Source organism: Myotis nattereri (genome assembly GCF_964212035.1).
Source record: "Myotis nattereri genome assembly, chromosome: 6".
In the NCBI taxonomy this organism is placed as follows: Eukaryota; Metazoa; Chordata; class Mammalia; order Chiroptera; family Vespertilionidae; genus Myotis; species Myotis nattereri.
In genome coordinates, this window is record NC_138081.1 from 61,117,676 (window position 1) to 61,138,752 (window position 21,077).

Here is a 21,077-nt window from a genome sequence, read left to right on the forward strand (position 1 = left end):
TTGATTTCCTCCACTATATTATTTTGACAAGTAATTTTTTGCAGTAACATAATTACTGCACGAATCTTTCTTATAATTAATTTCCTTTCAATGTGCATGAGTCCGTGCACTGGGCCACTAGTAAAAATATATTTTTTAAAAAAGCAAACGAATTGACCCAGGAAAATGTCCAAGTCCCAATTAGAATCTGCCAAGCCAAACTTCTACCTTTCACATTCTCAGAAAAGAAGAGTTCAGAAAACTAAGGAACTAACTACCTGTTGAATTAAAAGTACTTTAAAGAAAGTATGCAAATATTTCCTGTTCTCATGCTTTCTACATTGGATTCATACTTTGAGCCACTATATTTATAAATACAGCAAAAATTTGAGTTTGATAAGAGACTAGATCTCTTTAATGCCACATTAAACCATTAAAAAAATTTTGTTTTTGGAACTGATTTCAGAGAGAAGGGAGAGAAATAGAAACATCCATGATGAGAGAGAGTCATTGATCAGCTGCCTCCTGGACGGCCCCCACTGGGGATTGAGCCTGTAACTGGACATGTGCCCTGGCCAGAAATAGAACTGTGACCTCCTTCTGAGATCACAGCTGAGATGACTAATGACCTGCCCTAGCGCCAACCGATCAGTGGAGACCATGTCCTGAAAGCTCATGAATATTCCACTGAGATCCTCCTCTGAAATACCCACCCTTTGAGAGTAGATAAAAGCTTTCAAAAGGAAGAACCATATGTGGCTAGTTCATGAGCTGATGCTCAACCACTGAGTCACACTGGCTGGGCACATTAAACCATTTTAAATGTTTGATTTGAATTGCCCCTTTCAGCTATTTTGAGAAGCTAAACAAATGCCCTAAAAGTTTATTAGCCTTATTAAAAAAAAAGTAAAGTTCAAGAAATTTTCAATAAAGACCTTGTAAATTTAGGGATGAGAAGAAAGCAATGGGGAGAATAGAGTCTAATATTTTCTGGGAGCTAACTATGTAATGGTACTTTCATACCCATTATTATATTAGCTTTCAAAAAATTCAATTATTATTCCCATTTAATAAGTAAGGAGATTTATAGACTGTAGTTTGACCAAGATTGGACATTAGTAAGGAGCAGAGATGGGTCTCAGATATCTAGCAACTGGATTCTGCTTTGTTTAACACATAATAGAAATACATGCAAAATATCTTTTACAGTTTGAAAAGAAGATTGTACTTAGGAGTAATGATATGTTTCATCTATGTATCAAAAAGCATTTTAGCCCAGCTGGCGTGGCTCAGTGGTTGAGCATCAACCCATGGACCAAAAGATGGCAGGTTCAATTCCCGATCAGGGCACATAACTGGGTTTCAGGCTCAGTTCCCAGTAGGGGGAGTACAGGAGGCAGCCAATGGGTGTCTCTCACGGATGTTTCTATCTCTCTCCCTCTTCTTTCCTCTTGCTCTGAAATATTTTGTTTAAAAAAAGTATTTTAGCCCTAGCTGGTTTGGCTCAGTGGATAGAGCATCAGCCTGCAGATTGAAGGGTCCCAGGTTCAATTCCGGTCAAGGGCACATGCCTAGGTTTCGGGCTTGATCTCCAGTAGGGGACGTGTAGGAGGCAGCCAATCAATGATTCTCTCTCATCATTGATGTTTCTATCTCTCTTTCCCTCTCCCTTCCTCTCTGAATCAATACAGATATATTTGGGAAAAAAAACAGTATTTTAAACCTGTAAACCCAGTCTTTAATAATATCCCTTAGAGAGATTCAAAAGTCTAGAATATATAAGTAACAAGATTACATGGCAGATATCATAAGTAATTTTTTTAGGAATCCTAAGGAAGGGAAAAAAGAATGAAGTGATTTGCTCTGATTTATAATTCAATCACATTGGAGATAGTAAAGTAGGTATCTGGAAACTTCACATCCATGTAAATCAGGGGCAAGAAACTGATAAGATTTGATAAATTTACGTAACTAAGTCCTGTTTTTAAAAGTGTTTCTATACAATAAATACAGCTACTAAAATTTTACTCACAAATTAGAGAGAAGGGTTTACAGGGAATTTAAAAATCAGGAATTCTTTGGTCTAGTGCCAGCCAAGCCCTTCCTGCCCTACCCACTCAGCAGTTCTTGCTGAGATGTGTGGCAATAACCATGCTGAAGAGTGGTCATGATGAAGGGAAGACTATTTTACAGCATAAATCCTTCAGCAGTGGTATCCGTGGGATGGGGGAAGCTTCTAACAGCTAGAGGGCAGTAGACAGTCTTCAGATGGGCTGCACAATAGAAGTAGGAAGGAACACTACTTCTTTGAGATGAACAAACTGAACAGCACCAAGAAGGAACTTGGCTTGCTTTGAAATGCTGTGTATGCTGGTGCTTGACATACTATGTAAAAGTAGATGCAGTTCAATAGATTTTGTGTGCACGTGCGTGTGTGTGTGTGTGTGTGTGTGTGTATGCTTACTACATGACAGGCACTGTGGATATGTCTAGGAGCAATGCCTAATTACATCTTATAATTAGGCATTAATTAGGTATTACTCCATGACCTTTAGTAGAAGTTCAGAAGGGGAGAAACAATAAAGTTAGAAAGTAGTTTGGTATGTGAAAGAAGAGCTTTGCTTACAGCACAGAGAAGGGAGAGAATAGTTCTACCAAGGAAAGGTTTAAGAAGGCTGGGAATGGGATGGGTAGCTGAATAAACTGAAATTAGCCAGAAATATAAGGTAGGGGATGACTTTGGGGCTGCTCACATGACATGATAGCTGGCAAGTGATCCAACAGAGAGTGAAAGCATATCCCAAAAGGAGGCTTCACAATCTTTTATAAACTGATCTTGGAAATGACACAGCACCATTTCTGCTGTATGCTATTGATCACACAGACCGGCCCTGCACAATGTGGGAAGGGACCACACAAGGAATACTAGGCAGGGGGGCTCATTGAGGGCCATTTTGGATGCTGGCTACTACAGATGCAGTTTACGATTAGAGCACTGAGTCAATAGACCTGAACAGTTTAGTCTCTTAAAACATTCTGCAAGTAGTTTTATAGAGAGGTTCTTCTGATATACACAAGAGACTGTCTTGCCACTAAATAGGACTGTTGTTTTACTTGTGAATTTAACAGGTAAAAAGTGGCATTTCACTTAAATATGGGAAGTCATTTCATTTACAGCCATCTGTATTTCCTCCATTTGTTAAAGATTACTGAGTATCTTCTATGTGCAAGACATTTTTCTAGGTGCGCATGCCAGTGAGCAAAACCAGAGTCCTCGCACTCATAGTTCTTACAGTCTAGGTAGGGAAACTAGACAATCAGATACCCTGACAAACAGATATTTCTGATGGGGGAAATGAACCTGAGTGAGGCTCGGGTTTTTGGGGATGGTTTCCCTGAGGAAGGGACACTCGAGCTAAATAAGAGATCTGTCATAAAGATGGAGAATATGTTCTAGGCTTTAAGGAGAAGGGCATATCTGAGGAACCGGAGAAGGCTATTGGGGCTGATAATGCAGCCAGTGAGGATGAGAATGATACAAGACAAGTCTGGAGGGACAGACTGGCATCAGACTATGGAGGGTTTTTTGGGTCACTTCCAGGATTTTGGTCTTTATCCCAAGAGGTACGAGATGTCTCTAGGGGTTGAAGTGGTAGCACAACAGCATCCGATTAGCATTTTGAGATCCCTGGTAGTGTGAAGAAAAGACCAAAATATGGGAGGATTGTATAAGGGGAGGTGAAGGAGGAAGTGATCGGAGTAGCTCAGCCAAGAGATGACAGAATCTTGACCCATGCAAAAGGGTAGGCATGGGTAAAGCCAGGCTGCAGTGTATGGCCTGATGGTGGGGGAGTGATGGCATAAACAAGGTACTGCTCTTGATTACTTCTATACATTGAAAGGATATGTCCCTGCAAAGTTCATATGCTGAAGCCCGAACTGCCAGTGTGTTTATATTTAGAGTAAGGGAGTGATTAAGGTTAAATGAAGGGAAAAGGGTGGGGTTCTGAGCCAATGGGATTAGTGTTCTTTTAAGAAGAAACACCAGAGAGTTAGCTCTGCTCTCTCTCCACCATGTGAGCACATAGTGAGAAGGTGGCCATCTGCAAGCTAGGAAGAGCACTCTCACCAGAAACTAAATTAACCAGAAGCTTCATCTTGGACTTCCAGCCTCCAGAACTGTGACAAATCAATTTCTGTTGTTTAAGCCACACAGACTATGATGTTTTGTTATGGCAGCCTGAGCTGGCTAATATAACTACCTTCTTATAAATCTTAGGATTCAATGAGTGATGTTGTGCAAGTATATTTATACTTTCTTTGCAACATCTTTTTCCATGATCTTAACAACCATCATATTAACATATTGCCTTAAAATTTGTTCTGGTTATCTATCTCTAGGTAACAAACCACCTCAAGACTTAGTGGCATAATTACAACAACCATGTTATTCTGCTCACAGATTCTGTGGGTCAGGAATTCAGAAAGGGAACAGAAAAAAATGGCTTGTCTCTGTTTCGTGGTAGCTGGGTCCTCATTTGGGTGATGATTCAAAGGGCTGGAGCTTGCTCAACTGAAAAGTTGGTGATGATTCAAAGGGCTGGAGCTTGCTCAACTGAGTTACCAGAGATCCACTTCCAATAAGATGGCTTATTCACCCACACATCAATCAGATCCACCTGCCCGTGGCCTCCCTACTTGGCTTCTCATAGTGGTAAAGTTCTGAGAGAGAGCAGATAGAGGGAGTGTTTAATGACAGTGAGTGCTTCAAGACACCCTTTTATGGCCCAGCCTGGGAAGTCAGGTAGTATCACTTCTACCATACTTCGTTGGTTGAGGCATGCATAATATCACACTGAGATTCAAGGGAAAGGGACACAGATCCTCACTTGATGGGAGGTGATGAGAGGAGAGTTAAAAAATGAGTGACTTATTTTTAAATCACCACCATCTACTTTTGAAGAGAATACTCAGGAGACAACTTTCTCTGCTCCTTCCCAGTTATGCTCTGGCTAAGGTGGCGACATAGGAGGTGGATGGAATAAGGCAACTACAGGGGTAAGGCTGGAGATGACAGTTATTAAGGATGACTTCTAGGTTTCCTACCTGAGAACCTGGATGAATGATGGTACTCATTGAGAAGACAAAGAACAATGGAATGGGTTTGAAGGGAAAGAGCATATATCTGGTCTTAATATGTACTGAATCTGAGATGCTTGTGATACCCTTGAGTGGAAATATTGAGTAAGCAGCAAAATATTTGGCTCTACATCTCAGTAATCTGGGATGGAGATATAAATTGGGATTCACTGGCATACACAGACGGTAATTGAAGTCTTGTGCTTCATTTTCTGAATTGTCTACTCTTGTCCTGGGCTCAGAATGGCATTCTATTAAACAATTTACATGCTTAATAGTGATATTCCATCTCTCTGGCAAATAAACTGCCTTTTAAGATGCTTTACTGTGATAGCAGTCAATGAGTGACCTTGAGTACCTCTAAATGGCATATAAATTCAATTTAGCATTTAACAAATGCAAACATTCACCACCCAGACCCACTCTAAACCTGAGGGTCTACTTAATCAAAAGGGCCATTGTAAGTACTAAGCTTAGTCATCAATAGTTTTTCTGCCTTCTCATATCTCTATCTTCACTTTACCACCTTTGCATATCTAACTTAATACTCCTATATTTGATTTCTAATATGTTCCCTTCACAATACATTTGCGGCTTTTCCTTTAAATAAAAACATTTTTTAATTAAAAAATCTATACAGTATTATTTCTTAAATGTGGTGGGCACTAGATGTCTTATTTTATTATTAAGCTATATATATGTACATATATTTATTTATGCTTGATACATTTTAAAACAAATCACATTCAATTGCCTTTAAATCTGAATAAATTCAACATTTTTATTTGCAATGAATGACTTAAGACTGTGCCAACTTTATGAAAAAAAAATAGTTGTTAGTAAAATTATAGGTACTTATTATCGAAGTCTTGAATATGTGAGTGATATAAGTTTGAATAGATGCCCAGCAAACAATAAACATGACATGGCATATTTTACTAGCTTGTGAGTACATGTCTTGGGTACAGTGTGAGGGACAGGTTATGAGTAAAACTATCAGCGAAAGACCTACATTAGTACCTATTTTTGCTAACTGACAGAAATCCGAAGAGAATTTTTGCTTTTACAGAAGAAGGCAAAAAGTGTAAAGAGTGTTTAGTGTTTGTTTTGCAGTGAGCCATTATAGAGGTAGTGCGTACCCCGAGCAGCAAGTGTGACATCACCAAGCTATTTCCCTGGGAACTACACTCAGCATCTCAGCATTAAGTTGTCATAGCTTTGAACTGTGTCTGTGAGCATTTGAGCCTCATCTCTATTGATTCTGTTTGTCCATTAACAAGATGTGTGCTCTGAAGTATCAGAAAGCCTAAGAGAGCTTGTAAGGATGTACATTTTGTGCAAAACTGGATGCAATTAAGCATTTCAATGATGGTAGATGCGATAAAGACATTGTGCATGAGTTGAACGTGCCCGTGTCTACCATTCGCTCTATTTACATGCAGAGAGAAAGATTCTTGCATGCAACCAAAGTTACTACTGGTTATACCAGTAGCAAAGGGTCTCTTTTAGTCAGTATCCAGTAATAGATAAAATAGAAAGTCTACTGCCTGAGTGAACTGATGGGTGTACAAAGTATTGTATTCTGGTAAGTTATTTATACTTAAGGAGAAATTGGTCAGTCTTTTTTATAAGCTGAAACAGAAAGCACTGGATGATGATGAAAGTGTTGTAAAAGTGGAATTTACAGGTAGTTCTGGGTGGTTTGATTGTTTTCTGAAGTGAGGGCAGTTTCATAGCTAAGGTTACTGGAAAGAGTGTTCAGCTGTTACTGAAGTTGCGGAGAAGTTCCCGAAGAACTTAAGAAAATAATTACAGAAGACAGTTATTCGTATAAGCAAGTTTTTAACTGTGACAAAAACTAAAATTTATTGGAAAAAACTGCTGAGCAAGACATTTATTTTGACAGAAGAACATCAGGCTGAGAGACATGAGGCCCTGAAGGAGAAGTTTACCCTGAAGCCTATTGTTAATGCCATTAGTGATGCTTTCCTAGGTCTCTACTAATGTACCATTCAGAATATCTGAGGGCACTTACAGGTATTGATAAGAAGAAATAAATAACCTAAATAGCCTGATCGTTTTTAAAGCAATTGAATTGGCTGAGACCGGTCTGGCTCAGTGGATAGAGCGTTGGCCTGCGGACTGAGGGGTCCCAGGTTCGATTCCGGTCAAGGGCATGTACCTGGGTTGCGGGCACATCCCCAGTGGGAGATGTGCGGGAGGCAGCTGATCGATGTTTCTCTCTCATCGATGTTTCTAACTCTCTGTCTCCCTTTCTCTCTGTGAAGAATCAATAAAATATATTAAAAAAAAAATAAAGCAATTGAATTGGTAGTAAAAAAAAAAAGTCCCCACAAAGAAAGGTTCAGATGGCTTCACTAGTGAACATTATTAAACGTTTAAGGAAGAAATAGCACTAATTCTACACAAACTCTTCTAAAAAATTAAAAAGAGGAAAATACTTCCCAATTCATTTTGAGGCTGGCATTATTGTGGTACTCACACCAAAGACATTACAAAGAATTAAAAAATGACAGGCCAATATTCCTCATGAATATAGATGCAGAAATAAACACAATTTTTAAAAATAAACACAATTTTAGCGTATCAAATCCTACAATCCTATATAATAAAAGGCTAATATGCAAATCGACTGAATAGAGGAACGACCGGTCGCTATGACGCGCAGTGACCATCAGGGGGCAGACGCTCAAGGCAGGAGCTGCCCCCTGATGGTCACTGCGCTCCCACAGGGGGAGCGCCAGTTGCCAGAAGCCCTGAGCTGGGTTCATGGCTGGAGAGTGCAGTGGTGGTGGCGGGAGCCTCTCCCACCTCTGCAGCTGTGCTAAGGATGTCCGACTGCTGGGTTAGGCCCGCTGCCCATGGAGAGAGGGCCTAAGCCGGCCGCCAAACATCCCTTGAGGGCTCCCAGACTGCAAGAGGGCACAGGCCAGGCTGAGGGACCCCACCCCCTGACCGCAGTGCACGAATCTTTAGGTGCATCAGGCCTCTAGTATATATAAAAAATTGCATCATGATCAAGTGAGGTTTATTTCAGAAATGCAAGGTTGGTTTAACATTTGAAAATCAACCCATTAATTCACCATATTAACACACTAGAAAAGAATCTAAAAAAGAAAAAGGCTAAAAAATAAAATTATGATCAGTAAATACAGAAAAAAACTGTTAGAATCCAACATTAATTCCTGATAAAAACTCTCAGGGAATTAGAAATATAATGGAGCTTCTTTACTAATCAAGAACCTCTACAAAAATAAAAACGTGTATCTCACTTAATGATAAAATACTGAATGTTTTTCTTCTAGCATCCTTGTTCATTCTCACCACTTCAACATCGTATTGGACGGTATTGTTGTTGGGTCTGAGATTTGGTTTCACCGTGCCATATAAAATAATGTGTTAGCCTGTTACTGTTTTGCAGATGCCAACAGAAGACACAAGTCTCCTGGGTCAGACACAAAGGACTTTATTATTCATGGCACAGCAAGAAGCATATACATCAGCATATTTGTATTGGTTACTCTTGGCCCCGAGTCCTGCAGGGGCAATGAAAAGGGCTCAGATAGATACTATGCCTTCAGTGGATTTGTGTTATAGCTTAAAGAATACTGTGTTTTGAGGAACCACTGCTTTTCTAGCAAGCTAGTAAGCAAGCCTACTCTTTGGGAGTGATAGATATGTTTATTATCTTGATTGTGATGATAGTTGCATTGGTGCACATATATATCAAACCACACCAGACTGTGCACTTTAAATATTTGCAGATTGTTGTACATCAATAAAGGTGTCCCCCCGCCCCCCCCAAAAAAGAGAAAAATCTTCCATTCTAAGCATTCTAGACCTTTCTATACCATTAATTTAACCAATATTTTTGGGCTACTACTAATGTGTTAGACACTGGTTGGGAATACAATGGTAAATAAAATCCCTCTTCCTATAGTTTATATTCTTATAGGAGGAGACTGAAAAGAATAAATAAAACACTAAATGATGACAACTGTGATTAAGAAAAAGAGAATTAAGTAGGGTGGCTACTTCAGATGCGTGGAGTGTTCTCTCTGGGAGGATAATACTGAAGTAGAGATAGAATATCAAGAAGGGGCCAACCATGTTGAAGAGGGAGAACACCTCTGGCATTCATTATTTTGGTTGCCTGACTGTTCTCATTTCCCTTCAATCTCTTGTAAATGACTACTGAATTAACTTTCCCAAAGGTTAATCTGATCATATCATTCCTGTGTCTAAAAGTCTTCAATCCCTCTCTTATCTCAATTACTATATGATGTTAGCGCTACATTCTGGCATTACAGTCTTCATGCATGTGATAAAACCTACCTTTCATTCTTCTCACTATTTCTTTACTTTTATATTGGACTTGAAAGCTGCCTGAGAGCCAAAGGATGATAAGCATAAAGATAAATAAATGGACAGAAATTATTTTTTCCCACAAAAACATAATAATATTCCTCATAAGAGCACAGTTGACTGAAAATATAATCTGTGCTTGGAAAAAAAATAGAATGGATGTTTACAATTTTAGTGATTCTGTTAAAACCAGTTCTTTTCCAAGAGAACTGGATTTTCTTTAAAACCTCATTTCCCCAAGACTGGGGCCAACTAACATGAGCAGAACTTTTGAAGACAGGGAAGAGGTGTGCTGTTCCCCATCTCAACACCAAAATGAGTTGAAGACACTTCCCTTGCAGAGGACCTTGATTAGATTCTTAGAAAGGAAACAGGAATGGGTGGGAAATAAATAATAAAGAGTCAGAAAAAGAGTGTGTTGAGGTCCCCAAGATGATTTATTAGGAGGATTCACAGGACTCAGGATATAGTTAGACTCACAGCTATGGCTTATCACAGCAAAAGGATACAAAGCAAAACTAGCTAAGGAAAAAGGTACATGAGATGAAGTCTGGAGGAAACCAGGTGCAAGTTTCCAAGAGTCTTTCCTCTACCAGTGGAGTCACACAGGATGTGCTTAATTTCGCCCAGAATTAACACATGTGAATGAACACATGTGATAACACATATGAAATGTGTTACCTGCCAGGGAAATTCATCAGAGGCTCAGTGCTCAGGATTTTTTGTTGGGGTTGGTCATGCAAGTATCCTCTACCTGGCAGGTGCCAAAATCTCAGTCTCCCAGAAGTAAAGTAGGTGTTCAGCATAAACTACACTGTGTGTAGAAACACTGCTGAGAATGGTGGAAACACTCCTAAAATTTAGGTTCCCAGATGCCAGTCAAGGGTCAACCTTACAAATAGGCTTTTCTAAGGAGAGCAAAATCCTTTTCTGCACAAGGATGTGCAATATGAATATGTTGCAAATTTTCACATGCAAAAATTCTTACTTCTTAATTTAAAAATCTCACTTTCAGAATTTTTTAAAAAAAATATATTTTATTGATTTTTTACAGAGAGGAAGAGAGAGGGATAGAGAGTTAGAAACATCAATTAGCTGGCTCCTGCACACTCCCTACTGGGTATGTGCCCGCAACCAAGGTACATGCCCTGGACTGGAATCAAACCTGGGACCCTTGAGTCCGCAGGCCGATGCTCTAAGCCAAACCGGTTAGGGCTCAGAATTTTTTATATACAGGATGTTCATAACAATTTTGTTTCTATCAGTAAAAAAAAAGGTAAACAAGTATCCAAAAATTGTGCAATGGGGTAGTAAATTATAATATAGTAGTATAAAGCAATATTAAGTAGCCATTAAAATTATATTTCTTTTTAAAAGATGTTTTTTAAAGGGAAGGGATTGGGAGAAAGAGATAGAACCATCAATGATGGAAGAGAATCACTGATTGGCTGCCTCCTGCATGCCCTACTCCTGGGATTAACCCTCAACCCAGGCATATGCCCTGACCAGGAACTGAACCGTGAACTCCTGGTTCATAGGTTGACAGTGAACCACTGAGCAACACTGGCCAGGCAAAATTATATTTTTGAGGAACAAAAATTATTATTCTAGGGAGTAAAAGTATATATATTCCAAAATGGGAGAAATGCAGAATGAATCCAGAAGGAAACATATTAGAATATAATCATGACTCATTTCTGGAGGATGGTTTATAGAAAATAATTTTTATTTCATTCTTAACCTTTTTCTATGCTTTCAATTTTTATTTAATGAACATGTATTCTTTTCTAACTAGAAAATAAGTTATAATAATAAGATAATTATGTTTTAAAAGATTTTAGATATAAAGGTCTGTGGATTTAAAGCAAAGATTTTTGCTAAAGTGTTAAATACTTAGTGTGTACAGTGAGTAACATGAGTACAATGTATACGGCAGCTTGATTCTCAGAATGGCAAACGACCATTTAAAATGCACTTTTTTGCCCTAACTATTTTGGCTAAGTGGATAGAGCATTGGCCTGTGGACTGGAAGGGTCCCAGGTTCGATTCCGGTCAAGGGCATGTACCTTGGTTGTGGGCACATCCCCAGTGGGGGGTGTGCAGGAGGCAGCTGATCGATGTCTCTCTCTCATCGATGTTTCTAACTCTCTATCCTTCTCCCTTCCTCTCTGTAAAAAATCAATAAAATATATTAAAAAAAATAAATAAAATGCACTTTTTCTATTTAATATGCTTCTTTCTTCAATTAGCTAACATTGAAAAAACAGTAGAGAGGGGAGATTTTATAAACATTAAAGAAAGTACATTAACTAATTTTTATTATAAGGAAGAAATGGTTCACAAACTAGCAAATCTAAAAATAAAAATGCTCTTTTTTGAAAGCTAGAACAAAGGATGAATTTCCTAAATTACTTTGAATGTTTACATGATCACAATTTATCTACAATCTGTATTACTAAATAAGTCACACACATTTTCGAAATTTTAAGAAGGGTTAGATAATTATACTACAAACTTCTGGAGAAGGTGATTTCAAATGTATTCAGTTCCAATGCCCGTCCATGTGCTTTAACGCATCTCCCTCATTACACAGACACTGCTCCACAGAAAGCTATTTTTGTATTGCCAGATAGATTCTCCAGCACCGCATCAAGTAGCAGCTGTACAGAAAACAGACCACTATTTATCCTCTTCTCCCTAGACAGATGAAGTGGCTTGCAGCTTATTTTAAATCACAAAGCAATTCTTTTGTGACTGAATTGGCCCAAGGCTAGGGAGGTTGTGCAACTCACTTCCCACGTGACCTCCACTTGTGGTGGCTCCCAGGTCCTGGCAGAACAGGAAAACCTTGAAGCACTCTATGTGGGGCAGTGCTCTGTTTGCCTCTGAACTGGCTCCTGGGCAAAGTCAGAAAAACCGAATTCTGAAAAGTCATTTCAATGGCAAGTACACTTAGAGAGGGGGTGGGTGCAGGGACCAGAACTTTTCCCGTTAGGTAGAGAAACGTGGTTAACCTAAATTGAACATGGGGCACAAATGGAGGATCAAAAAGAAACGCTAAACAGTGGTTGAGCGTTCACCTGTGAACCAGGAGGTCTGGGTTCGATTCTAAGTCCTGGAACATGCCCAGGTTGCAGGCTTGATCCCCAGTGTGGGGCAAGCGTGCAGGAGGCAGCCAATCAATGATTCTCTCTCATCATTGATGTATCTCTCTATCCCTCTCCCTTCATCTCTGAAATCAATAAAATATATATTATTAAAAAAACCACACACACACAACAAAAACTCCACACCTACTGCCTCAGTTCAGCTATGCATATATATATATATATATATATATATATATATATATATATATCACCTAATAATAGACAAACATGTAAATTGAATCTCCCTCTGCTACACTCACCAGCCAATCAGGAGAGTATGCAAATTAACCCAACAAAGATGGTGGTTAATTTGCATACATAGGCACGAAGCGACCGGAGCTGTGAAGACTGAAGACTCCGGCAGGAGTGAAGGCCTGGGTCCCAGGTGCCGGAGGAGAACCGGTGCCAGCAGCCAAGGGAAGGGAAGGCCTATTGCATGAATCTCTTCGTGCAACGGGCCTCTAGTGTATGTGTATGTGCGTGTATATATATATATATTTTAAATAAATCTTTATTGTTCAGATTAGTTGTTCCTTTTTTCTCCCCATAGCTCCCCTCCACCCAGTTCCCACTACACCCCATGTCCTTACCGCACCCCCCACTGTCCTCGTCCATAGGTGTTCGATTTTTGTCCAGTCTCTTCCTGCACCCCCCTTTCCACCCGAGAATTGTCAGTCCACTCCCTTTCTATGCCCCTGATTCCATTATATTCACCAGTTTACTCTGTTCTTCAGATTTTTTATTCACTTGATTTTTAGATTCACTTGTTGATAGATATGTAATTGTTGTTCATAATTTTTATCTTTACCTTTTTTCTTCTTCTTCCTCTTCTTAAAGAATACCCTTCAGCATTTCATATAATACTGGTTTGGTGGTGATGAACTCCTTTAGCTTGTTCTTATCTGTGAAGCTCTTTATCTGACCTTCAATTCTAAATGATAGCTTTGCTGGGTAGAGTAATCTTGGTTGTAGGTTCTTGCTATTCATCACTTTGAATATTTCTTGCCACTCCCTTCTAGCCTGCATAGTTTCTGTTGAGAAATCAACTGACAGTTGTATGGGTACTCCCTTGTAGGTAACTAACTGTTTTTCTCTTGCTGCTTTTAATATTCTCTGTCTTTTGCCCTTGACATTTTAATTATGATGTGTCTTGGTGTGGTCCTCTTTGGATTCCTCTTGTTTGGGGTTCTCTGTGCTTCCAGGACTTGTAAGTCTATTTCTTTCACCAGGTAGGGGAAGTTTTCTGTCATTATTTCTTCAAGTAGGTTTTCAATATCTTGCTCTCTCTCTTCTTCTGGTACCCCCATAATTTGGATGTTGGTACGCTTGAAGTTGTCCCAGAGGCTCCTTACACTATCTTCATATTTTTGTATTCATTTTTCCTTTTGCTTTTCTGATTGCGTGTTTTTTGCTTCTTTGTATTTCAAATTTTTTACTTTATTCTTGGGATCCTCTAGTCTGCTGTTGGATTTCTGTATATTATTCTTTATTTCAGTCAGTATATGCTTAATTTCTAATTGTTCCTTTTTTATATCTTTGAGGGTCTCACTAAATTTCTCAGAGGTTTCTTAAAGATTCTTGAGTAACCTTATAACTGTGGTTTTGAACTCTATATCCAGTAGTAGTTTGCTTTCCTCCATTTCTTTCTTGTGACATGTTTCTTTGTCTCTGCATTTTGGCTGCTTTCCTGTGTTGATAGAGTGTCCTTGTGTGGTAGGTGTCCTATAGGGCCCAGTGGCTCAGCCTCCCCAATTACCTGAGGTCTACACTCTTGGTGCACCCAGTTGTGTGCTGTATGAACAATCTTGTTGTAGTTAAGCCTTGTTTGCTGTGTAATCACTGGGAGGAACTGACCTCCAGGCCAATTGGCTGTGAGGACCAGCTGTGTCTACAATGGGAGAACTGCTGTGCTGGATGTCTCAGTGGGGCTTTGGTGCTCACTGAGTCTGCCCCTTGAGTGTGTCGTTTATGGATGTGAAGAGTTATAGTCTATATGATCTCACACTGACTTCTGGGTACACTGTCTCTTGGATCCCCAAGGAGGTGCAAAGTCAGCCACTGCCTGAGACCACCCACCAGGAGCTACAGAGAGATCTACAGATTCCTCCTCTTTGTTTGGGGTTTGAGGCCCAGCTGTGAAGCAATGCAGGGTCTTAGGCCTTTTGGAAGCTTTGGAGTTCTCTGACCCAGCTGTAGTTTGTTAGGTTTTAGGTTGCAAAATGACAGGCCATTCATATGCAAAAGTTGCTGCTCACAGCTTGGGTGGGGTTGTAAATTGGGTGGGGCGGGGTCTCAGGGAATCATCAGGGTAGAGCAAACAGCAATGGCTGCTAGTCAGCCCTTCTCTGGAGATGTCCCTGGGTCTCTGTGTCCCGTGGCCCCATGCAGGAATAATGATCATTGTGAACACCTCTGTGAGAAAGCCACCCTTGCATTCCATCCAGATACCAGACAGTCTAGTTTCTCCCCGTATGAGTCTGGATCCCCAGAGTCTTGCCCAGAACTGGAGTTCAGAGCAATCGGGAGCTTGTATCTCCCTCCACAGAGCACCCAGTTTCCAGCCTGTTTTGTGCACCTCTGTAACTCTGTACTTTCACACCTTCTACCAGCTTCAATGTGCTTTTTTCTTTCCTTCTAGTTGTATAACTTCCACTCAACCAGCTTTCCTGTTATGGTTCTGGATGATATTTGTTTTGTCTTTTAGTAGGAGTTTTGATGTGTTTGTGAGAGGCAGCAAGTACAGGTGCTTACCTATGCTGCCATCTTGGTTGTTCTCCATTATATATTTTTAAAAGGCATTTTAAATAGTTTGGCTATATTCAGAAAAGTAACTGCTTAAAAAAGGTCTGTAGTGCATTAAAGGACTGTGTTTGGGGAGGTGAGGGGAAAGAGGGCAGATGAACAAAGTATTACTATAGTTTCTTTTGAGTAAAACCTACTCACTAATCAAAGTCAGCAACTGCTGCTTGCTACGTGGTGGTTCATATATGATCAACAGTCCTTCAAAGACTTTTTTGCTGCTTCATGTTTTCTTTTTCCCAGGAAGAAATAGATAATATGTGACTTGGAGTAAAAAAAAAACTGGGTTCAGATCATGTCCCTGTCAAAATATGCATTAACAATTTCCAGGCACTATATTTTCTTGCCATTTGTCACTTCTGAATTTTAGGCTTTACCTCTATGAAGTGGGTATACCAACAAATGTCCCCTTTTCATAGGTGATTGTGTAGAAAAAAGTATAAGCAAACTGTAAAGTGCTATCTAAGCATTTATTATTGTTGTTTCTACTAGGTCTTCCTGACATATAGAAAGTACTCAACAAACCTTCACAAACTTATTAATGAACTGGGCTAATTATAGTGGGCAAATGGCAATATGGCTAAATCATGAACCTTTAAACCAATAACGCTTTTACTTCAAACTTAATGGATATTTAACTGTAAAATATTAATATTTTACATAAAACTAAGTTGAACACCTTGAAAATATCCCAGAGGAAAAAATGCCTTGACTGCCAGAAGAGGTCACTGTATTCATCATATATAGGTGAATCCCAGGTATGGTAGATAGATACTAGCAAAGCAGGTTTCATTTAGTTATAGAGGCAGTAGAATGAGAGGTTAAGAGCCTGAGCTCAGGGGTTTAAATCTCAACTAACAAGTTGTATGACTGTAGGCAAATTGCTTAATCTTTTCTAAATCTCAGTTTTCACATACATTAAAAGAGAAATGCAGTAGCATAGACTAGTACGATTTCTGTGAAGATTAAGTGTAAAAACATAGGTGAATACTTACCATAGTGATGCCTGGTTAGCTATCGATCTTCATCAGGCTATCTACAGGATGGCTTACTATGAGTGGAACTAAATCAGGAGTCCTCCATTTTACAATCTGCTATTAACCTTTAGCCATGGTGTATTATGGTATCTTTTTGACAAACACAGCAAAGTGGGACCACTGTGGTCATATATCCTACCAGGTCATCACATGCCACTATGCTGCTTGGGTGACCTTATATATGCTTACTGGGAACTGTAGTTACCTGCCCTGAATATTAGCAGACAGACGTCCAAAGGTATAATTCTTCACATTTCACTAACCACTCTCTGAACCATACAGACTCCTTGGGTTATACTTTCCAATTTCTTATCCAAGTTGCTCATGCTCAATGTTTCACTTCCAATAAAATTTATCTTTCTTTTTTTAAATGGAAATGTCAAAAAGCTTAAGATGTGCATACATGCATACTTTTTCTCATTTGCAGTGAGCGAAATCCTGCTAATACAGAAGCTATAATAGTGAAACACTATGATAGGAATGCCTTATAATAGTATATATCATGCTAAATGATGATGGTGGTCAATGAAGCAATTGCTTCACATTCAATATCCTAGTGTTAAAAAAAAGAGAGAGAGAGAGAGAGAACCTACCCCTTTTTGAGATGTCCTGCTAAGTGAGTAAAAAAACCTTAATTCTAGATCTATAAAATTTATCAAAATAACCCAACTGTGAAACCATTGAGATTCTTATCACTGATAATTTAATAATGCAGTAAATTCTGGATCTTGGATATAAAAGACATTCCTCCTTCATGCCCTCAACAGTCATCTTCTTGAAATCATGCCTACTCCTCTGGGACTGGGAAGGCCCCTCCTCTGGGGCAAGGCTGGGCCCAGTTACCTTAGCACGAGCTGTCCCGCCAGTCTGCCTATCTTTGACAGTGCTACCTGCCAGCAGCATCCTGGTGTCTACTGGGCTGCTGCAGATTGAACAGACTGTGAATCCAGCTAGAGGATAAGAGGTTGTTTTAATTGGCTAAATCTGTGATGTACTAAGCGTATGGCCATGAATTTGTAGCCAAAACACTAATCTAAAAAAAATGTCATGTGCAATTAAAACAGAAAACAAAAACGACATTTTCACTCATCAATTCTAGTTTTGCCACAAGGGTTTTTAAACTAACATTTTACAATGACTACCAAATCCTTACCTTTGCTGAAATAGAATTTTCATGGTATACTCCTTGTACCAAGTCCCTAAGGGCACTTGCTAAAAGTTCCACAACCTAAAAACAAGATAAAAAATTAAAAGAAACAATTTAAAAAATGTATCTTCATTTTTACCTCAGAAGGCCTCAGAAGGCTTAGGAGCAAGGCAGTATTTGTGTTTGATAGAGAAAAAAACCGGGTTATGTGCAAAGATTCTGGCAAGTGGCACTGCCCACCTGGATAGTAAGAGCTGTAATCCATTTTTTTCAGTCATAAGTTAAGCAAAAAAATCTTGTAAGCACAGCATTTAACTGATATACATGAAAATCCAGTAATAGCCATTTTGAACATAAAATTAAATTTCATGTAACTAATGAAATTTTAACCCAATTTATTATCTGTATGTTTATTTCTGTCAGGTGGGTACTTTTTCAATATCCCCATTTTGGGAGCCATTACAATGCTAATATTCATACTTAATATAGAAAAAAAAGCAAATGCAAAAGAATACTAGTAGTTAACCTTTCCAATGTATTCATTTTGTTGTATTTAAAATGCACTATGGATATTCAGTATAGGGACTCTTGGTCAAACATACCTTATTTTCAAATCTGAAAATTTTTACAGAAACATTATATTGAAATCGTATTCATTAAAACATTAATTTCAAGGTCCAGGCTATTTTAAAAAACCACACACACAACCAAGCAAAATCAAAAGCTTTGAACTTGTTCCAGAATGTAAAACAAGCAGAAAACAGTAAATCGTCTCTTTGGAACTACTGTACAATTTAGAGTTGTTTGCATTAACCATCTGAATTCAAAAGGATAAAATAGTGCTATTTATTATAATGATCACAGCAGCCATTTCAAACAAAAATTCCTCAAGGGAACTCTATCCACTTCTTATGAAGTCTTACTATCTTGTATATTTAGCTTCTAATATTATGCAGTTCTGTATCTGATTCTTACTCTTTGTTTCCTAAAATTTAGCTCAGTTTTGATTGAATTAAAGGATTTTGCTTCAGCTTTTATCATTCTTGTAATTAAAGACGTTATTAAGCCAAAGGATACAGACGCAAACATCAAAATATTTCAATTTCAGATACCCTGGATTTAATAAACATTTTCTTAGAGGCAAATTATATTAATTTGTAGAAAGGTTTGCTTTACAATTTTAACACATGAGCACTTATCTCCAAATTTATATTTACATATATACTGTATAACACACACAAGGCTGCTGATATGGAAATTTTGCTGATTAAAGGCATGTCTTTTTTAGCTCCTCAAATAGGTTAATTTGTAAGACCTATACAAAATCTTTTTTTTTTTTTAATCGCATTGCCCTTTAGGTAACCAAATGCTTAAGAAATATTGTAGCAATATGAGCTGCAGAGGAACTGGAAGGACAATGATCCTACAGTGTTACCAGATGTGTTGAGTTATTTAAGTGGGGAAAAGAGAAAAATGAATGGACTTCCCGCCTTGAAGGTATCAGATAAGCCCTAGTCCCAAATCCAGGAGGATTGAGTATCGCCAATAGGCCTATGAAAGACTGTAACTAAATGCACAGCATCAGATTGGATTACAGTTTATACCAGCAACATCCCAAGATCCTCCTGATGGCTGGACACGTAATACAGATCACTCACTCACTAAGAAATGTTATGGTTTTGAAACAGTTTGAGCTCTGAGACCAACATTGGTAAAGCGAAGAGGGATTTACAAAGATAAAGTCTGACACTAAATGTCAAAATGACGGTATGAACTTTTAATAAAGAATCTGGGTCTGTATTCCTTTACTTTCATAAAATTCCAGACCAGGCAGAAGCAAGAAAAACAGTTTATTCTCTGATTTGTCTTCTCTTAATGCAATCAGCATATACAGGCAGACCTGTATTTACAAGTTCATAATCTGTAAATGACCTATACTTCCAAATGGTCATACGTACTTGAACAGAATATACCTTCATAGCCAATGACATTCATCATGGAACAAACTGGACTACTGTGGATTAACAAGTCCAGGAAGATAAGAGATTACGAAAAGCAGGAATAGCCTACGGGAGTTGAATGTGTCCCAGGCAAGGTGACTTACTCAGTGCACACATAAATCTCTTTCCATTGCCTAAAAAGTTTACTTTTTTAAAAAATATATTTTTATTGATTTCAGAGAGAAAGTGAGAGGGAGATAGAAACATCAATGATGAGAGAGACTCATTGATCAGCTGCCTCCTGCATGATCCCTTGGGGATCAAGCCCGCAACCTGGGCATGCGCCCTTGACCAAAATTGAACCCAGGACTCTTCAGTCTGCAGGCCAAGGCTCTATCCACTGAGCCAAATCAGCTAAGGCTGAAATGTTTACTTTTAAAGTTACACCAAAGAGAGATGTGTTTAAGTATCATCCTCCTTTAAAATTGCAAATATTTATAGGAAGACCGCAGGGCTACCAGCTACACTACTTTAACAAAACTAGTATTTTCTTTATTATACTAGAGGCCCGGTGCACAAAATTAATGCACTGGAGGGCGGTGTCCCTCAGTCCGGCCTGTGCCCTCTCACCCTCAGGGAGCCCCTACCATGTCGGGGTTCTGTGATGGATCACCCCAGCAGAGGGAGGCCCTGCCCACCCACTGCAGTGCTCCCACTGGGTAGCATGGGCCTCCCTCTTTGGGGCAATCGATCAGGGGGCTCTGCCATCGATCATCCCCAAGAGGTACTCCCTGCCCACCTGGCTAGGGCTCCGCAATGGATCGCCACCACAGAGGGAGGCCCCACCCACCCGCTGCAGCACCACCACATGGTACCCTGGGCCTCCTTCTTTGGGGCAATTGTGAAGCCCCCTGATTGATTGCCTCACCGGCCGGTGGCCTGGGCCTCCCTCTGCAGGGTGATCATGGGGCAATGGCCAGGCCCCTGACCAATTGCATCGCACCTGCCTTGGCTGGTCTGGCACCAGTGGGTGTCATAGTGTGGTCTTCCAGATGGTCATCCATCATCCGGATGGTCGATCTGCTATTCGGCTGATTTGCATATTACACTTTTATTATTATAGATGGCTTACCATCTCAGGCATTCACCTGTTTAGACACCTATTATACTAAAATATAAGAAAGCAGTTGCTTAATAATAATATTTCTTCAGACTCTTGAGGAATAATCTGTTCAAGCAATCCAAAATGGTAGCCAGGACAATGGCAGCCAGAGGATAATCCAGAAGCCTAAATGCTGGACCTCCTGAGGCTGAGTCCAAGGCCCAGACTTCTTGTGCTTTAGACAAGAGCAACCCTGAGAAACATGGAAGGACTTTTGTTTCTCAAGTCCAAGGGGCCAAGCAAACACTTTCTAAAGAAGATAGTCTGAAAGAGCCTGGATGTTAGCCACTCTCAGAAGCCCAACAGATTAGACTGGAATGACACAGAGCAGGTGAGGAG

General features: G+C 39.4%; 1 protein-coding gene across 2 annotated transcripts in view; it reads right to left on the reverse strand.

The window, feature by feature from the left end:
* PDSS2 (decaprenyl diphosphate synthase subunit 2) overlaps positions 1 to 21,077 on the reverse strand; it is a 227,210-nt gene that overhangs the window by 53,505 nt on the left and 152,628 nt on the right. For both annotated transcript variants that reach the window (XM_081093840.1, XM_081093841.1), the window contains exon 4: positions 17,643 to 17,717. In XM_081093840.1, the coding sequence (XP_080949966.1) occupies positions 17,643 to 17,717 (75 nt within the window). The remainder of the gene's footprint in view (positions 1 to 17,642; positions 17,718 to 21,077) is intronic.